Source organism: Setaria viridis, chromosome 7 (assembly GCF_005286985.2).
Source record: "Setaria viridis chromosome 7, Setaria_viridis_v4.0, whole genome shotgun sequence".
NCBI lineage: Eukaryota > Viridiplantae > Streptophyta > Magnoliopsida > Poales > Poaceae > Setaria > Setaria viridis.
In genome coordinates, this window is record NC_048269.2 from 3,402,496 (window position 1) to 3,422,522 (window position 20,027).

The 20,027-nt window shown below is 43.9% G+C and overlaps 2 protein-coding genes across 2 annotated transcripts; both read left to right on the top strand.

Annotated features, from left to right (window-relative positions):
• The first annotated feature begins 2,294 nt into the window (after window positions 1–2,294).
• Window positions 2,295–4,266, top strand: LOC117862922 (uncharacterized). The gene is made up of 3 exons (XM_072295222.1): window positions 2,295–2,505; window positions 3,622–3,719; window positions 3,817–4,266. Exons 2-3 carry the CDS (start codon window positions 3,637–3,639, stop codon window positions 3,944–3,946), a joined length of 213 nt encoding a protein of 70 aa, XP_072151323.1. The 5' UTR covers window positions 2,295–2,505; window positions 3,622–3,636; the 3' UTR covers window positions 3,947–4,266.
• Window positions 4,267–6,895: 2,629 nt separating this feature from the next.
• On the top strand, window positions 6,896–10,168 carry LOC117865265 (protein ALP1-like). Its single transcript, XM_072295223.1, has 3 exons — window positions 6,896–7,829; window positions 7,911–8,136; window positions 8,222–10,168. The coding sequence occupies exons 1-3, from the start codon at window positions 7,275–7,277 to the stop codon at window positions 8,662–8,664; spliced, it is 1,224 nt and encodes a 407-aa protein (XP_072151324.1). The 5' UTR covers window positions 6,896–7,274; the 3' UTR covers window positions 8,665–10,168.
• The last annotated feature ends 9,859 nt before the right edge of the window (window positions 10,169–20,027 follow it).

Genomic DNA, 20,027 nt, shown 5'->3' on the forward strand with positions numbered 1-20,027 from the left:
TCGCTCGCGGCTCGCGCCAACCCCATTCGTGCCGACCTCGCGGCACGCGGCACCCTCACTCGCAGCAGCCTCGCTCGCGGCTCGCACCAACCTCGCTCACGGCTCGCACCAACCTCGCTCACGCCAACTTCGTGGCAACCTCGCGTTTGCAAACAGGTTAACAAGCCCGCGAGCTGATCCCTCGCAAGCTCGCGGCCATCGCGGACCTCGATGGATGGCTCAAATTTCCGAAGCTAACTAAACACCCGAGCCTCTTGAACTGCATGGCAACGTACATTGGCGCGCGTCAAGCAAAAAGCATTCGCACTTGTAGAAACTCTACATACATGCGCAAAAGCAGCTGCCACCAGAACAATCCGGCTAACTCTCCTGAAGCTAATAACTTCCTGCCAAACTGGCCGAAGCAAGTACATTGGCAATTATGTTTACCTTCGATGGTTAAAATTCTATTCTACGCTAGAAATTGCTAAGCACTAATGGGTTAATCTTTTTCCCCTTGATTGAAGGTATCTAAAGGCATCATGTAGCTAACATGCTAAGTTAATTTGTCACCATAACACGCGAACCCGATTAGCCAACCCGCCATTATTGATATCCCGGCTATACTAACCTATTTCAAAGGTTTGGGTTTTCTGAAAAAGTTAGGACAATCAAGGGACTCAACCTCGGCATCATCTACTACATCGGTTCGAGGGGATCAACCTCGACAACGTCCGTGACTTCGTGTCCTTCCGCTACGTCAGCTCAAAGGGCTCAACCTCGGCATCACCCTTGACTTCACCTCCGCTACATCGACTTGAGGGGCTCACCCTCGGCATTGCCGTCAGCATCGAGGTCATCACCAACTTCACGTACAACTCAACCTCGGCCACCACTGCTGCATCGACTACTTCCACTACATGCGGAGCTTCTCCCGCGAACACCAGCCAAGAGGGGCTGGGGGGTGTACTGGAGGACCGGTCCATCCTAGTTTCCTAGTGCCCGCGAGAGAAAATCCGAAGGTGTTGCAACTACCATTGATGACGACTATTTCGACTACATCGGCTTTTGAAGCAAGTCCCGATGATCGAGGCTTAGAAGTGAAGCCACATGTAGATCAAAGCTCATCGCAACCAAGAGTCTGAGTTGTAATTGGGCCTCTTTTAACAGGAGCAACTATATATTAGGTTATGTTGTGCTGACCAAGACCGAATAGTTGAGGGGCTACTTTTGAGGGTACGCCTTAGGTGGACTAAGGCTAGAAACCTCCCATGTGTGTAAAAGAGGCCCAAAATGGGGTCTAAGGACTTGTCTATAAGGGTTATGGACTTGGTTATAACATCCAGGGACCTCGTTGTAATAGTCTAGGGACCTTGTTGTAATATTCCATCCCACCAATGGAAAAAGTATAAACAACCTCCTCCTCCTCCCTATAAAAGGAAACAAGAGGTGAGAGGAGAGGACTTTTGGTCATTTGCTCACCTGGTTCTCTTAATTACTTGCTTGTTCTCCCCTTCCTTCTCTCTACAACGGTTCTAAATCCCAACATAAGGCGGGTTTATTGTGTAGAAGTTGATGATGGGTAAGAAACAAACATGTATGCTTATAATTATTTGGGCCTGAAATGGATGGGGTGGGCTAGAAATAAATTTAGACCGACTGTCCCAATTTGTTTGTATTAATTACGGATTTCTTTGCTTTCCTTATAAATCCTCTTATTGAATCTATAACCATCGTTAGCTTATATAGAAGGCTGCCACTAAATGGCACAGCCGGCTGTTTAAAACATTTAATAGATAGTAAGTGTAAACATTCAAGAAAAGTAGTGTGTTACATAAGGACTAAAAAGCATGTATATGGCCACAATATATTGAAAGAACAAATTATCTGATACTGCATAAACACAGATTAAAATAGCAGAGGTGTTCCCGACAAATTTTTTTTGTTACTCCAGAGTCCATGTTTCTGGCCATATATTATCCAGAAATAATAATATAAAAATCAAAAGAAAATAGTGAAGTTTTCCTTTGGCCCAAGATCAAGCCGAAAAATCATTTCAGCAATCTTGAAACAAATCTTGAAAAAAAATAATGACTTCAAGTAGCGGGCTGCTTGTATAACAACGACGACTTCTTAAGGTGGACCAAAAGTCCAAAATGCAGCAAACATATATAATACGGCCCAGAACGACAAAGAAGAAGAAGAAGAAGAAAGTTAGTCCAGCCCACTCCATAATTGCATCTAGCCCATTCACAATTTCATTTGGCGAGGCCAGCCCATTTACAGCATAAGCAACAACTTCACAAGCCCACGACGCCAACGCCACAACCCTTGCGCCGCCGCCTCGCCGCCCGTCGCGCTGCCGCCTGCGGTCGTGCCCGTCGATCTCCCCGCCTACAGCCAGTCCTGTTCCTGCGGCGCTGCTGTTCTCCCGACAACCTCTCGTCGCTCTCCCTGCGCTGAGGAGCGCCGGTCCCCGGCTCCTCCTCGCCAGCGTCGCCGCCCATCGCGACATCGTCGACACCGGTAAGTCGACGCAGCTCCCATGTATCTTCCGATGTCTGAACCACGTGATTAGGAGTGTGGTTGGGGTTTGATACCAATTCTGTTGATTTTGGTTCTCGTGATCTAAAAAGTAGGATTTGCTTCAGTGAGTTTGTGCCATCCCCTGGCGGTTCAAATTCGATCTCCATGTAGGGTTCAAATTCAGTGTCCGTGGGGTTCAAATTCGAAGGTATATGGTCATTTCCATTTGCTTGGAAGTACCTATGCGATGAACTATGTCCCTTTCCAGTCACCCATTGTCCGATGAGATACAAGAGATAGTGATACTGCAATTGAGGTGTAAAGTTATGAACCAAGAGGCAGTGATTAAGTAGTTTCTCATAGTAATATGTTTAAATGTGTAAATATATGTGAAAACATCTCACTGAAACTTTAGACTTTACTAAGTTGGTCTCTATAGACTCAATAGAGTGACGTTCGGAGAAACTCAATGAAGCTGTTTAAGATAAATTGAAGCCAACACTGTAAATTAAATGCCAACTATAATGCTACTCATGAGATTCTCTCAAATACTTCATAAACCCTTATTTCCTCCTTAATTGAGAAAATTGAAATAAAGTAATAAACACTCAATCTAGCACACCTTCTGATACTGCCATCAGGAACTATTGTTAGAATAATTTGTTTGTATATAGTATATGTGCCCCAGCAAAACTGTGCCATAATAAATATAATCATTTTGTTGGTTTCCCTTTTTTTTATTTACTACTTCTCTTTGTATGGCTAAAATGTGGAAGCAATTTGCCAAGTACTGAGCAAGACAGTGCACAAAAGCTTCATTTTGTCACCCTGACCAGCATGCCATTCAACTTTCTACGTTGTACAGGAATTAGATGTAGCTTTTTTTGAGATTTCTCAGGTTTCCCAATTGCTCTCTCCAGTCACAAATAAGAAGACTGTGTCAAATAAAATCTTTGGCAACTAAACTTTTATTATAATCTAACTACAAAATGTTGTGAGGAACAATATGGCTTTTACCTTCCAGTTGTCTAATGTGCAACTCCTTTTTTTAATATTCATAATTGGAGATTTTGGTAGTAATTTCTAATCTGATGTATTTCTCCCTTATTTCTACAGTTATAAGGAGAACTCATGTCCAGGGCACGTAATGCTTTAGTTGCCACTGGCTTGCTGATCTTTGCTGGTGCTGGCTTATCATTTCCATTCCTTTTCGTGTAAGTCCAAGCTCTGCACTGTCTTGCACCACCATGAAACTTGGGAAGAAGCATTGTGCATTGACCTTTTTATTTCTAATCTGCACATTGTTTTCAGGAAATCAAAGAACAGGCCTATCATTGATTCAACAAAACCCCTGCCACCACAGGCTACATTCCGAGGGCCATATGTGAATACTGGATCACGCGATATCGGACCTGATCCCACCAACTATCCGAAGAAGTGATGTATTCTTTCCTGATAATTGAGACACCATTCCTCCTCTCTTTGGGCAGACCACAAAAGTGTACAACTCTGAAATAGTGCCGCATAAAGAATTACCTAGTATTCTGTGCGTCTTTATCATGGTTGGGCCTTTGGACATCTAATTTTGCATTTACCTTGACAATGAATTTTTTTCAGTATCTCCTATATAAAGAAGGATGGATATTGAATACTTTCTATAGTGTATTCAGATAATAAAAAGTAAACAACTTAGTGAAAGCAGAACTCTGTAAATAATATAAATAAAAAAACCCTGTGGGAGATAGTCTTATGTTTGGTCAACTTTAAATTGTTCATGTTGCTCTGGTTGCTTATCATCATCTAATAAAAATATGTTATCATTCATTTATTATCTCATTCAATATCACTTGATTCAGAACATGTTTCTTTCTTTAACGACCGAACATCTAAACTGTTAACATTATCCATGTTTCTTTCAACACGTTGTTTTCTTTTATTGCATTTAATGTTTTTATATGATGTAGCCTGGTACCCTTTATAGTGTGCAGACCTTGTCCTGCGAAGCTTCTACTGCCCTTTACTGTTTTCTAACAAATAATGATCATTTGAGGGACTAAAAGCAATGCGCTCATATATTCAACTTCTGCTGGGCATGTATCCTTTTATCCATGGTACTCAGCTATATAATCTTTGTTAAATTGCTATTTAGAACATGGGAAATTCCCTTCATCCTGTTGAAATTGGATTGCATTTTTCTGTGATTTCTTTTTTAAAATCCAAATGGGACCTGGAGTTGTAGTGACCTTTGCTGGAGCTATATTTCGCCATGCCATGCTTAACTAGTGGACCACATCACAATGAGAACTTCTTTGCCATGTATGTCTATATGCTATGGTGGTGTTTTAGAGTCACTTGTCCTCTTCTGTTTTCTTCATATACTAGTTGGCATGTACTAAGACAGGCAAAGGATTAAAAAATATTGTACTTGACCTTTTATGGTCTGCAGCATAAATTTGTATTGTATTGCCTAAATTGAAGCATATAACTTCATTTTCTAAGCAATAGAGTTTTGCAACTATGCCTGCAGGGACTAGTCCTGTGAGAACAAACAGAAGAAACACAGAAAATCAGTTGGTAAATAACGATGCATAAATTCTGAATGGAATAACATTATATTGCATTTTCCTGCAAGCAAGCACACAAATCCATAGAGTTTGGTAGAGTTGATTATCATCGTTTGAATGAGCATGCCTTCCCCTTTCCACTCTTCATGCAGAATTGTTTTAGCTCCATGAAAAAATGGCTGTGTGGCATAAATGACGGACAAGATCATGTACTGAGAGATCTAGGATTCAGGAAATATGTAGTGATATAGAGATAATTTCTGCTCTTCTTTTACTGTGTTTGTTGCATAGGCTGTGGGGCTGCGGTTGGTTTTCTTATTTCTCAAGCTAGAAAATTTCTCCATAAAATCGCTGAAATACGTTAGATAAAATAAATCGAACCTGTTATGCTGTAATGAGTCTAATAGCTACACTGAACTAGCCAGCGCTATTATAACTTGGCCCTACCAGAATAAGCAGTATCTGACTGTAGTATTTTTTTGTCAAGATAGAATTTCATTTTTTTCCCCAACAGATTACATAGCAAATTCAACCTCCAAAACAAATGGAGCTCACCTCAGTCCCACCCATTGTTTGTTTATACATAGAGATCTCAGCGTTCAGTGGTCATGTTTTCCTTTTTCAACAAAGATTGAGTATTTCATATTGATGCTTGAACATACTGTAGATATTGGAAGAACTGCTTGCACGAGACAATTGTAGCTGCCCAATTTCAACCTGCTGTAGAATCCTATGGTTGGCCACACTTAGCTTTTTCTAGAGTTGAAAAGTCGAAGCTTTATTTCATCATTCATTACCGAGTGAACTTCAACGTTTGTAATAAAGTGAAAAAAATGCAGAACTATGGCCGATCCGAGTACCACACATTACACAATGAACGCGATGCTTCACAAAGATTTAATTTCTTTCAAGTAGCAATGAGTTCACCATGCACATGGAAAACTGGCAAGAATTTACTTCAAAATAAATGTTTTCAAGATATATAGGAGAGTGATGAGACTCCGGTGAAAAGTGTTATAGAATGAACGTGATGCTTCACAAGGATTTAATCTCTTCCAAGCAGCAATGAGTTCATCATGCACATGGAAAACTGGCAAGAATTTAATTCAAAGTAAATGTTTTCAAGATATATAGGAGAGTGATAAGACTCCGGTGAAAAGTGTTTCAAGCCATGGCCATACGGAATGGGTACACTCGGTATTAGAGTACGGTGACTTTTCACCAGTAGAACACTATGGGCGTGATTGGTTGCCCGCGTCCCACCGTCCGCTGCATGACCCCGAAGCATCCCGTGCACTCTCGCGTGTTCGGTTTGCCTCCCGGAACTGAAACGGCGCATGCGCCCGTTCATTTCCCTCACTCCGTCCCGCATCGCCCCATCCGCCCAGAGGGCACCTTCTCTCGCGAGCCAGGACGGCGCGGTGCTGGCGGGAAGATTTTCGGCGGAGGGCGGGAGATGGCGCCGTACCGGGGCTAAAGGCGCGGGAGGTTACGGTGACCTCCCATCCTCGCGCCATTTTCTTCTCGCTCCCCTCCTCCCCGGTGCGCCTTCTCCTCTTCCTCCTCCTGTTCGCTCTCGGGTCGCCGGTGGCTCGAGGTACTCCGGCGGCGCCCTGTGCCCCCGGCGGTGCTGCGACGGTACATCTCCCCCTCCTCTTTACGCTGCTTGATCCCCTCTCCCCCGCTGATCTGTCGATTCGTCTTTTTTTGGTTGTTGTCGATGAACCCTAGGCTATTCTTCTGTCAGATCCGTGCGCTCCTTTTGTGGATTTAAGGTTGTGATGAACCGTAGGTACTTTTTGTGATGCAGATCTATGGTTCTCACATGTGTAGAGGTCGATCTGTTTTTTTGTTCGGTTCTTGTGTGGGTCGGGGTCCGGCGGCGGCACCCTGTGCCTCCGCCGGTCCTGCGACGGTACATCTTGGTTGGTTTTCATCCACCCTATGTTGTTTGTGCATCTGGCATATATGGTTTTGATGAACCCTATGTTCGTTCTTATGCGCATCTAAGGTTGTCGTGTATATTTGTGGATCTGATTTCTTGAATCCTGAAATTGGGTAACTGCATTGCAACCAATGAGCCCCTAGTTAGCTGAGCAAAGTGCCTAGGTCGATGATGATTCCTTGCCGCCGGAGGAGCACCTTCGGGTGTGGCAGCCGCGTCTAGGATATAATGTAGTTCAGAATGTTTGCTTGGTTAACAACATGACCCCAAGTTTTTGTATACTGAGCTCTAATGAACACTGCATTGTATTGTTAGACATGGACTTCCAAGGTAGGCGCCGGGCTGCGGCTGCTCTTGTTGCTGCTGTTGCTGCTTGGTTTTTCTTGTGGTTTAGAAGGAGAAGTGCTGATGCTCGATCTATTACCTATGGTCCCATGGCAGAGAGGGACAGAGAGAGGAATAGCAACCTCAGATTCATTTATGAATCTGATGATGTGCATTGTGTCAACCTGCTAAGAATGAGAAGGGCACCTTTTTTCCAACTGTGTGACCTGTTTAGGTCTAGAGAGTTGGTTGTGGATAGCATCCATGCCACTGTTGAAGAACAGGTAGCAATGTTCTTGCATGTAGTTGGACACAACCAAAGGTTCAGGGTCATTAACATGACATTTAGGAGGTCAATTGAAACTATTAGTAGGTTCTTTCATCAAGTCTTGTATGCAGTTGGTGAGTTGAGAAATGAGTTGATTGTTCCACCATCCACTAGTGTCCATCCTAGGATCCTTGGCAGCAGGAGATGGAACCCATATTTCAAGGTTGGTGGCCCTTTCCTAATTGCAACCCAATTGACCTGACCAATATGGTACCAACCTGTTAATATGGCTTTTTATTTTTAGGATTGCATAGGAGCAATTGATGGGACACATGTCTTAGCTAGAGTGCCTTTGAAGATGCAAGCTGCCTTTAGAGGCAGGAAGCACACCATCACTCAGAATGTACTTGCAGCAGTGGACTTTGATCTAAGGTTCACATATGTGCTTGCTGGTTGGGAGGGATCTGCACATGATGCTCTGATTTTATCAGATGCTCTTGAAAGGGCAGATGGTCTTACAGTCCCACAAGGTACCATAACTCACATACACACATGGCAACAATACTTAGGCATGGAGTAAACTGATAAACCATCTCCATTTGTTACGTTGTCTAGGGAAATTCTATCTTGTGGATGCTGGATATGCAGCCAGGCCTGGGTTCCTGCCACCATATCGTGGTACAAGGTACCACCTGAGGGAGTTTGGTTCAAATAGGCCACAAAATCAAAGGGAGTTGTTTAACCTGAGGCATTCTTCCCTTAGGGTGACAGTAGAGAGGGCCTTTGGTGCTTTAAAGAATAGGTTCAGAATCCTTGATAACAAGCCTTTCCATCCTTACAAAACCCAAGTTAAGTTGGTTCTTGCCTGTTGTATTCTGCACAATTGGATACTTAGGCATGGAGAAGATGAACATGTTCCCACTGAAGCAATTTGGACTCCTAACTCAACTGATACCCCCCCTGAGCCAGAACTTAGTGCTGATAATGGAACCTGGGCACAGCAAAGGGATGAATGGGCTGCACAAATGTGGCAGAATAGGGGATCTTCTAGAGTTTAATTGCACTTAACTATTTGGGGTCATGTACTGTTAACTAGCATTGATGAATTTGTAATATGGTCTGAGACCTTGGTACTTTGCTATGATGTGTAACTGCAATCATGAACAATACAACTTGGTATGATATTTGAATGCAGTACTTACTTTCATGTTTGATTTCTAAGTGCTTTGGTGTTTGTTTTTGTTATGGTATGATGGTTAGGACATGGCTGTGATGGGTGAGGATGTGGTTGGTGTTGTCAATGAGGCAGGGGCCGAGGGTGGGGTGGCTGCTGTGGAGGAAGTGTTCCCAGCAGCCCCTCCACCCAATGGACCCCAGCCTGGGGGGCCAATGCAATGGACCAGTGTTCAGTCAGCCTTCATGCTTAGGAGGTTTCATGATCTGGTTGGGCAAGGGGTCAAAACTGACAAAGGCTTCAAGGAAGTGCATGTTAGGCAAGTTGCTAGGATGGTTTCTGATTTTGCTGAGGTGAATGTTACCACCAACCAAATTTATAACCACCTACGCAAATGGAGACAGAGGTGGGTTAAGATTGCTAGGCTCAAGGACCTCAGTGGTGCTCTCTGGAATGAGGACCTTCATATGATAGTCCTTGAGGAGGAGCATCTGATAGGACACACTAAGGTTAGGCCACAGCTTACATATACCTCACTGTTATGATTAATAGCTACCCTTATCTCTAACTGTTGCACAACCTTTTGCCCAACTAGGATCATCCTGCTGATGCCAAGTTCTTGAACACCCCAATTGAGAACTATGTCCAAATGGAGGCCATTTTTGGGTCTAGTCAGGCTACTGGTAGGTTTGCCATGGGTTCCAATGAACCTTTAGGTGTACCTACTGACCTTGGACACCTTGAGGGGGAGGATCTTGCAACAGAGACAATTACTTTAGATGGGAATGAGGGTGACTCTGGTAAGAAAAATGTAGGTTCCAATGGCCTGGACACCTCTAAGAGTTCTGATGATAAAGAAGGGAGAGGTGGTAAAAGGAGGAAGTTGGGTGAGGAAGAATACCAGCTGATGCATGGTATGACTGTTGCTGTTGCCTCTGTTGCAGAAGCCCTCAAAGCTCCCCAGCACAATGAGGTCCATGCAGATCTCTATGGTTGTGTCATGTCCTGTCCTGGGTACACACAGGAGGCCTTGATGTTTGCTCTTGTGTACTTGCTCAAGAACAAAGCAGAAGGCCTATGCTTTGTTCAGATGAGTGAAGCCCATAGGATCCTTTGGCTTAGGACCTACCTGAGCCAATCTAACTTCCTCTAGGTGGATGTGGACTGTTATGTGTTATTTTGCTTGCCTATGCTGTAGTCTGACATTTTGGGTGAGCACTAACCACTGATGGTGAGGGTAGGGACACCATTTGGGATATTTGCATTGCTGCAAATATTTTTGTATAGCATAGGCTACATGCTTCCATCTGCTAAAGGTGGTTTGGAGGGATCTGTTGGGTGTGTAAACATGAACACCTACACCTGGTCAATGTGATGGATGCCAAGTCTTTCATCTTGGATACATGATCTGATTTCATGGATGCATATGTTGTTCTTGTTCTTCTTATTAAGAACTGCTACATGGTAAGTCCATCTTATTTTCATCCTTTCCTGTATGATGGTTGCTTCCTTCTGCCTTGATGGTTACTTTTGTTATTTAAGGTAAGAAAAAATGCCTATGATGACAAACTTATTTGCCCAATTAGAAGTATATGGGTATCATCAGATGACCTTGAGCTTGTGAGGGACTATGACATTGATCTTGTGATTCTTGTTCCTTATGGTTGTGTTATTCCTGAGCTGTTGTCCATGTTGTGCTACTGCTGTTTTTTGTGTTCTCTGTGCTATATTTCCTGTTGCCATTGTGCTACTGTTTTTGGTCTTATGTTGGTCTTGTGTCACTGATGCTCCAAGCTCAGGGTCAAGGGAAGATGAAAATAACATCTGAGGCCAATTCTTTTGTCACTTAGCATATCAGACTTGCTACTTGTTCATTTTTTGTAGTTGTCCTGTTCATGATAAATTATTTTCCCCTTGGGTTGATGCATATGACCTTGAGCTTCTGACTGACTATGCCATTGTTCTTGTTATTTTTACCTGCTACTGCTTCTGCATACCTGGTAAGTCCATATTTTCAGCATGAATCCTATTTGTTGGTTGCTTCCTTCTGCCTTGTTGGTTACTTATGTTATTTAAGGTAAGACAAAATGCCTATGATGACACACTTATTTGCCCAATTAAAACTATATGGATAGCATCAGATGACCTGAGCTTGTGAGGGACCATGACATTGATGTTGCTGTTGTTGTTGCCAACTAGTACTGCATGTTGTTCCTGTTGCCATTCTGGTCTTATTTTGGTCTGGTGCATTTCTGATTTCTGCTGACCTTGCTGCTGTTCCTGTTGCCATTCTGTTACTGGTTTTGGTCTTATTTTCAACCTGTGTCACTCCTGCAAGAGTGCACGGGATGCTTCGGGGTCATGCAGCGGACGGTGGGACCTTTGCAACCAATCACGCCCATACACCTACACATTGGATAATATGCATATGGGGTTACCTGTCATGGTTACCTGACCAATTTGATGTTGTTGCACCTATCCCTTGGTTCTGCTCTTTTTCTTGGCAATGTCCTGCTGTTTCCATTGCCATTGACCTACTGTTTCTGCTCTGCTATTTATCTACTGTCTTGATGGTTACTTATTTTATTTAAGGTAAGGCAAAATGCCTATGATGACAAACTTATTTGCCCAATTAAAACTATATGGGTAGCATAAGATGACCTTGAGCTTGTGAGGGACCATGACATTGATGTTGTTGTTCTTGTTGCCAACTAGTAGTGCATGTTCCTTACTTATGCTTGTGCTGTTCCTTAGCTATTGTCCATTGTGCCTATGCTGTTATTTCTGGTGACATTGCTATTGTTTCTGTTGCCATTCTGCTACTGTTATTGGTCTTATTTTCCTGTTCTGTCACTGATGCTCCAACCTCAAGATCAAGTGGAGTTGAATTACATCTGCGGCTATTTTTTTTATAACTTACTATATCAGACTTGCTAGTTTACAGACATATACCTATGCAAATTGGATAATATGCATATGGAGTTACCTATCTTGGTTACCCAAGCAATTTGATGTTGTTGCCACCTATCCCTTGGTACTGCTTGTCCAAACTTCTGTTGTTTCTCAGATGCTGTCCTGGGATGGATGCTCAAAGGTTGCTATTTCTGTTGGTAGTCCTAGGATGGTTTCTGTTGCCTCTGTTGCAAACTGGGTAACCTGTCATGCAGATGGTCATATTGTTTTTGTTGTCGACCTCTTTGGTACTGCTTGATCTTGGTTTTTTCTGGTTGTGCTGTTGTCATACTTGTCATTCTGTTGCTTTTCTGTTGCCACTGTCTTACTATTTGTGGTCTCCAATTCATCTAGTTGTCATACTGTCATTCTGTTCCACTTTTTGTTTTCTCATTCATCTGTTGCTGCAATTGAATCAAGTTTCATTTTGTTCCTCTTTGGTACTGCTTGATCTTGGTTTTTTTTGGTTGTGCTGTTGTCTTACTAATTGTGGTCTGCAATTCATCTAGTGTCACTGATGCTCCAAGCTCAAGGTTAAGAGAAGATGCAAATAACATCTGAGGCCAATAGTTTAATTTCCACCTTTTGTTTTCTCATTCATCTGTTGCTGCAATTGAATCAAGTTTCATTTTGTTCCTCTTTGGTACTGCTTGATCTTGGTTTTTTCTGGTTGTGCTGTTGTCTTACTAATTGTGGTCTGCAATTCATCTAGTGTCACTGATGCTCCAAGCTCAAGGTTAAGAGAAGATGCAAATAACATCTGAGGCCAATAGTTTAATTTCCACTTTTTGTTTTCTCATTCATCTGTTGCTGCAATTGAATCAAGTTTCATTTTGTTCCTAAGGCACAATGGCTTGGTACGTTGTGTACCGTGGTAGGAAACCTGGAGTCTATGCAACTTGGGTAACCTGTCATCAGCAGGTCACCGGTTATCCAAACTGTTGCTATAAGAGTTTTAGTTCGAAAGAGGAGGCAATTGCATCTTTTCTAGAGTGCACTGGTGACGGAGATGTCGATATCAAAGAAGCGACCGACGGTTCAAAAAACACGGCAACTGAAGTTAGTTGGGTCCATATCGTAGCCGGGCTACAATTTATAATTATTATTGTACTCCTACTACTAATCTATTATCTTTGGAAGTAGTCAAGCACGAGATTAGCCTTTGTAATATTAAAACATCTCATGTTCATCTCATTGTTGGTAACCTCACCAATATGGTGCTAGGGTGCTCCGACCTCATCCTGTTCTCTGTACCAAACACAAGCTAGTGACTCCTGTCGTACACGAGAGCGATACAACCAGAACAACCAAACACAACCTCGCATGATTCAGGACGACAGCAAAATGCAACCAAACAAACCTCCCTGTATCACTCTATTCCGTCTCCCACGATTCAGAACAACCGGTCCATTCTGGACGGTCCGGACCGGAGCAACCAATCACGCCCTATGTTCCATTCCTAGTGGTAAACTGTAGGTTCAGGAGGCATCTAGGATTGAACAATCCCATCGCTCTTCGGATCCGCTACTTCGCCAACGTATCAAGGATCCATGGACCGTTCTTCCTCTGCAACAAAGACAACTCAGCTAAGATGCATTGTATTCCTGGCCTGTTCCTAAAAAAGATGCAGATGAAGTGTACACGAGTAGAAAACTGGCCTCTCATCCCTAGCCTTAGTACTGGTTGCATTTGGAACCGGTACTAATGCTAACCGATTCCAAAGGATACTGCCGGGAGGGCACCCCCGATGACCCCTTTAGTACCGGTTGCTGTCTCAAACCGGTACTAATGCTCCACGCACTATTTAGTACCGGTTGGTGGCATCAACCGGTAATACCCTCTAGTACGGGTTGATGCCAGAACCTGGTACTACTGCAGCACTATGGAGAAGAGGAGGGAAATGGATCGCGGAGGGAAAAAACGAACCAAGGCGGGAGTGAAGGAAGAAGGGAGAGAGGGAAGGGAAAAGAAGAATTGAAGGAAGGATGAACAAAAGCGCGCGGGGGGGAAGGGAAACTATTCATTCATTTACCGCCAATCACCGCTCCCACGCTCGTTACTGCTGCTCCATTTCCACCAACCAGTTTCTCAACTGGGCTGGGCTGGGAATGCTTGCGCATGGTATGGACCGGCCCTAAAATGGTAAGGTTGCTGGTAGGTCGCCTTCCTCGTCGTCTTGGACATTTCTGATGGGGATCAAAGTTAGAAGTAACTGAGCACCTGGAGACTCATGTCTAGATAATGTCATCCGGAAAGATTTTCTAGATGATGAAGCTAAGGAAGAGGATGATAGTGATAATGACATGATGAGATTTATGGATGGCGATGAGGATGATGAAAGGGATGAAAATGAAGTTTTTAATGATCTGATAGCAGTTGGCAAAAAAATGGTTGTAAAGATGTTTGCAGATGATAATGATACTTGTGAGCACTTTGATGATGAAGAGATAGAGGAACATTTGGCCCGTCAACGTATTTCAAAGTACCACGTCAAATCACACTCGAGACCTCTCACCAACTCTTACACCACTTTCCAAAGGCAAATCAGCTTATCACATGGTAGTGTCTTTGAAACATGTTTAGGGCACAACACATTACGTTTATCATCTTTTGCACAACAACAAATGTGACCTTTGGAAGATAGCCCTCCTCTAAACTTGCACAACAACATGAAGTACTTGCTGAACTTGCACACTGTGTTCATCTCGGCGAGCTCATGAAGTACTAGAGTGCGGTGTGCTTACCATGAACACCTCAACCTCAAAAGGCATGAAGCAGATGCCACCACTTTTCAAAGGCAAATCAGCTTATCACATGGTAGTGTCTTTGAAACATGTTTAGGGCACAACACATTATGTTTATTATCTTTTGCACAACAACAAATGTGACCTTTGGAAGATAGCCCTCCTCTAAATTTGCACAACAACATGAAGTGCTTGCTGAACTTGCACACCGTGTTCATCTCAGTGAGCTCATGAAGTACTAGGGTGCGTTGTGCTTACCATGAACACCTCAGCCTCAAAAGGCATGAAGTAGATGCCCACCACTTTCCAAAGGCAAATCAGCTTATCACATGGTAGTGTCTTTGAAGTATGCTGGGACTTTGAGGCTAACATTGTTGACAACTTGGAGTTAGAAATCAGGTGTTCTTCAAGACTGAGATGTGCAAGATGTGGACTCCAGGGAGCAGCCCTTGGTTGTTATTATGAACATTGCAGAAAGAGTTTTCACGTTCCATGTGCAATTCAAATAATTGATTGCCATTGGGATGTTGTAAGCTCCTTTTGACTTGGACATTTCTGATGGGGATCAGAAGTCAGAAGTAACTAAGCACTTGGAGACTCATGTCCAGATAATGCCATCTTGAAAGATTTCTAGATGATGAAGCTGAGGAAGAGGAGGATAGTCATAATAACATGATGAGATTTACGGATGACGATGAGGATGATGGAAGTGATGAAAATGAGGTTTTTAATGGTCCAATAGCAGTTGGCAAAACAAATGATTGCAAAGATACTTGTAGATGATAATGATACTTATGAGCACTCTGATGATGAAGAGATAGAGGAACATTTGGCCCGTCAACATATTTCAAAGTACCACGTCAAAACGCACTTATGACCTCTCACCAACTCCCCGCACCACTTTCCAAAGGCAAATCAACTTATCACATGGTAGTTATCATCTTTTGCACAACAACAAATATGACCTTTGGAAGATAGCCCTCCTCTAAACTTGCACAACAACATGAAGTGCTTGCTAAACTTGCACACCATGTTCATCTCGGCGAGCTCATGATATTTAGATATTAAAGTTCATGCGATCAATATCTGTATTCTCTTCTTTGTAATTATTCACTAATCTTGATTTTTTACGTTGTATTTCGTGACTCTAGTCAGCATTCAGGTGAGGAAGAAATTTCTAAGAATCATGAAAGCGATGATCAACGAACACATAAGCGTAACATCAATTTTTTTCATTTTTCCATTTTTGCACAAACTGAGATTTTTGTATGGAGCATCACAAATTTAGATATTTTGCACAAACTTAGATATTTTGTATGAACCTGTAACCTATATAGCTTCGTCACCATGAACTCATTTTCAGTGAAACATATCTGATAAAAAATAATTATCAGTGAAAGAATAATCTTCTTATGAACATTGTTTCAATTAAGTAGAAAACAAAAAATATGATAGTAGAAAAGAAGAAGGGAGGAACAAAAGCTTTCTACAAAGATGTCCACAATGAAATGAGTTCTTTTTGGTGAGAAGTGAACAAGCAAATGCTGAGAGGGCAAATCACTTTCCTGATTTCCCTATACACGAAATTGCCGCAAAATGTTAGAGGAAAATAATTTTGGGCATGCATGGATCTTTCAGTCGAGAATTACCTTCAAAAAATATCAAACTTAAAATAATAATGTGGCTGAGATACAGCAGTGTTAATTATGTTGAAGGAGAAAAACAGGGTCCAGGCAGTGTGCTATATGCATCCACTAATTAGTACTCATGAACGTTAAGGTTTACCAAACGAAGAAAGGACAGTATTGCAAAATAAATTATGAAGGTACCAAATCGCAGCAAGACACGTGCTGTTGTACCTGACATCAAATTGTTAGCATTTACACGGCCACTGCAGCTTGATTGCTCGAATCGAAAAATCATGATCTTAAAAGGCATCCTCGCCATATATAGAGAGCTGAGAGTAAGTGTCCATCTGGCAAAGAATTAACAAAGTGCGAAACCATATAGAGACGGAGGCATACACCGAATTGAAGAGAAGTGCCTCGCTCAAGGGGAAGGCCTCTAGCGGTGTGTTTGGTACCGGGGACAGGATGGGACGGGATAGGACGATCCCAAATTTGATGGTGTTTGGTTCGGAGTCACGAGGGATGGGACGATCGAGAAATGGGAATATGCTGTGAAAATGCGGGATGACCCCGTCTGGCCAAAATAAGCGGATGGGGTCATCCAACTTCGGGGCCGTCTAGCTCCGTCCTTCTCCGTCTTCGCTTGAGACTGGCGCGCTGGGGCTGGAAGCACGAGCAAGATGAGAAGCTCCAGCACGGCGAGAGGAGCTCGGCTGGACTCCACGAGTGGGGTGGCAGGGGCCCAAGGCCGGCGAGGGCGGGATCCTCTGGCGGCGCGGCCTGGGCCCAAGGCTGGCAGGGGTGGGGTCCTCCGACGGCGTGGCCGGTGCCCAAGGCCAGCGGGGCGAGCACCCCAAGCAGCGCGGCCGACGGCGCGCTACCCAGGGCCGGCAGGGTCCTCCGGCGATGCAGCCGGTGCCCAGGGCCAGCGGGGCGAGCGCCCCAAACAACGCGGCTGGCGGCGCGCTGCCCAGGACCAGCAGGGCAAGCTCCCCCGGCGCCACGGCTGGTGCCCAGGCGGCGCTTCCGGCGCCCATGGGAGGTCGGGCGAGCTCCCCAGGTGGGGGTGAGCTCATGAGGAAGAAGATTAGAGTGACAGGTGAGGACCACTGACGGTGGCTAACAGAAGGAAAAAACGGTGCTCATCCCACGTACTGCAGTGCCTCTAACCAAATAAAAAATCGGGACGAATCCATCCGTATGAAACAAACACGAGTCGGGATGATCCCATCCAAAAAACTGAAACGGGACCGACCCATCCTATCTCGTCTCCAAACCAAATACACCCTTAAGTGATGGAGCAAATAATGCTCACGCACAACCGCGCGCAACAGTGTACTGCCAAAGTGTCCGAGCTCAATAGGAAGGATGTGCTGGATGCCCATTAGGCCCCAGGTTGAAGTGCATCTAGGATTGGGAGGTACATGGATTCAAAACTACGTCGTGATTGTGTAAGCATCAGGCCATACAAATTTCATGCGCTCGATCAACAAGGCGTACTGTGTTGCTGATGGTCAGCCGCTCTGAGAGTGAAAAGTTTGATGCATCATTGTTTTCATGAAAATTTAACATGAACTTATCAATCACGTGTTATATGCACACACCATTCTCTGAAGTCTAAATATTAAACGAGTTCGCTTTGGTGAATTGAACAAAATGCTGGAAGCGGAGAATCATCTCGACAAAAAAAAAATGTGAACTTAAAATAATGTGCCCGAGATAAGTGAAAAGAGATATATATTTGGCTGCCAATAGCATCACTTTATGCACCGATCAGAGCAAATTACTAGCTACTGGCCTGGCGAAGATATGTGCATCTGAGTCAGTGTGCTGTGATGTTGGATGTTTGAAGGAGGACGAAGATGAAGGACAAGGGCTGCATTGGACAGAGGAACATGATCCTTATGGGGCCTTGTTAAGTTAATCATCTCCACATTGTGGGTAGAGGGGATTGGGGAAGAATTGAATTGTTCACGACTATGCATGCATTCTTATTTGAAAATTAACAAGCCAATATCGCCCGGATAATCGTCACTTGTCATTGTTGCCTCGCAATATCGCCCGGACAAATATAATCCTCTCTTCTATTATGAGCCAGTAACTGAGCCCTATTAAACCTCGACGAAGGCACCAAAAGAAAAGAAACTATTTTTATGCCACTAAATAGCAGTTACACTATAATTACTTGTGAGCCAGAGTTCTTGTGATGCATACACGCGATACAGGATTATATATATTATTTGAAAAAGGATGCAATTTTAAAGCAACATGTATACACGTACGCACTAGCAAGCAAACCAGATGGATAAACTGCCGGTGCTGCGCGTGCTTAAACAGTCGTTGTCTCATTGCCCCCTATTAGAAATTTAGAGTTCAGTTTAAGCACGCATATAACGATTGTGTTACAATTACAACGATTGGAATCTGTGTTGGATGCTGAACCATCAAAACCTATGATATTATTCAGAATTGACAACAACAGCTTGTGGAACCTATGATGGTTAATTTTATCACAACTGTTATCAGGGGTACGTTAACGTTTGGATGCTGTCCGCTGCTGGCCCCGCCAAACCATCGGCCGGCTAATATTTGGCGCACTACTAGGGAAAACGGCACAGTATCGGTTACGGAACTGGTACTAGAAATTCGGTACTAAAGGAATCCCTTTAGTACTAATTGAGATAATCGGTAATAAAGGATATTAAAAAATTTAAAACAATAAATTCCCGCAGCCGGCCCGCACCCCCGCCGCCAGGCCCGCCCCCCCCCCCCCCTCTGCCAACCCGCACCACCGTCGCTGGCCCCCGCTGCCGCCATGCCACCCGCTGCTCCTTGCCTCATGCACAAGGTGAGGGTGAGCGGAGGGGGGAGGAGAGGGAAGGTCGGGGAGAGGGAGGGAGGGGGCCGGTGGAGGGAGCTGAGGGAGGTGAGGAGAAGGAGCTGAGGGAGTCAGAGGAGAGCGGGGGAGGGAGAGGATAAGATAGCGGAGGGGCCGGCCAGTGCGGTAAATTAAAAAGGTGGAGGGAGATGAGGTGAGGGAACCTTTAGTACCAAACACATTAGTACCGGGTGGAGCTCCGACCCAGAACTAAAGGGTCTTCGAGAATCCCAAATTTGGATCAGGTACTAATGCCAACATTAATACCGGATCCAAACATAACCGGTACTAAGATAGTGGACGAAAGCTCCATTCACTATTAGTGGTGGCCAAATCAGCCGTCCAGGAATCTGCCACATTTTGGCGCAAAAATGAACTGCGCCGTGCGCACGGGAGCCAGAGCGGCCAAATCGCGGCTGGGATCCAATCGCAGCGCTTGCCTACGGTCAACGACCAAAATTTGGCCTGGCCGGCGGTGGCATCCATCCAAACGTACCCCTGGTTTTGATGGCTCAAGGACGTGGGCATCCATGGAAGACGGAACCAGATCTTGACATATATGCATCTAGAAGTAGTAAATATCAGTTTTTTAGGGACATTTTGCTTGACTACAAGCATGAAAAAGTTATCATTCATCACTGACCTCTAGGATCTATCCGGAAAATAAAAGGTCTTATTCAGTATCGTCAAGGACAAAAGAATTTAGTATAGAATATCAAGAAGAGATACTGACTCAAGGGTTCACATTTATATACTAATTGGCTGGTGTGTAGAGAGTTAATTACCCTTCCGTAGTAATGTAGCAACACCATCTTAGTAAAAATGTTTTTTTGCAAGGGGCTGGCAGGTATGTTTACATCAGGGGATAGTCCAAATAATTTAAGCGAGAACGAGAGCAATGTATTCAGTGTGTGATTTTATTTTGTGACAATAACATCAGTTGCAATAATCTGTTCATGAACTAGCTGACAAGTAAACGTTTGATAGTAGCTGAACTGGCAGCAAACACATAAGTCGACATGAGACAGGATTACTACGGTGGCAC

Coding starts and splice junctions, on each gene's coding strand:
- LOC117862922 (XM_072295222.1), top strand. CDS start 3,637: ATGTCCAGGGCACGTAATGCTTTAGTTGCCACTGGCTTGCTGATCTTT. Junction 3,720..3,816: donor TCATTTCCATTCCTTTTCGT/GTAAGTCCAAGC, acceptor CATTGTTTTCAG/GAAATCAAAGAACAGGCCTA.
- LOC117865265 (XM_072295223.1), top strand. CDS start 7,275: ATGACCCCAAGTTTTTGTATACTGAGCTCTAATGAACACTGCATTGTA. Junction 7,830..7,910: donor GATGGAACCCATATTTCAAG/GTTGGTGGCCCT, acceptor TTTTATTTTTAG/GATTGCATAGGAGCAATTGA. Junction 8,137..8,221: donor TGGTCTTACAGTCCCACAAG/GTACCATAACTC, acceptor TACGTTGTCTAG/GGAAATTCTATCTTGTGGAT.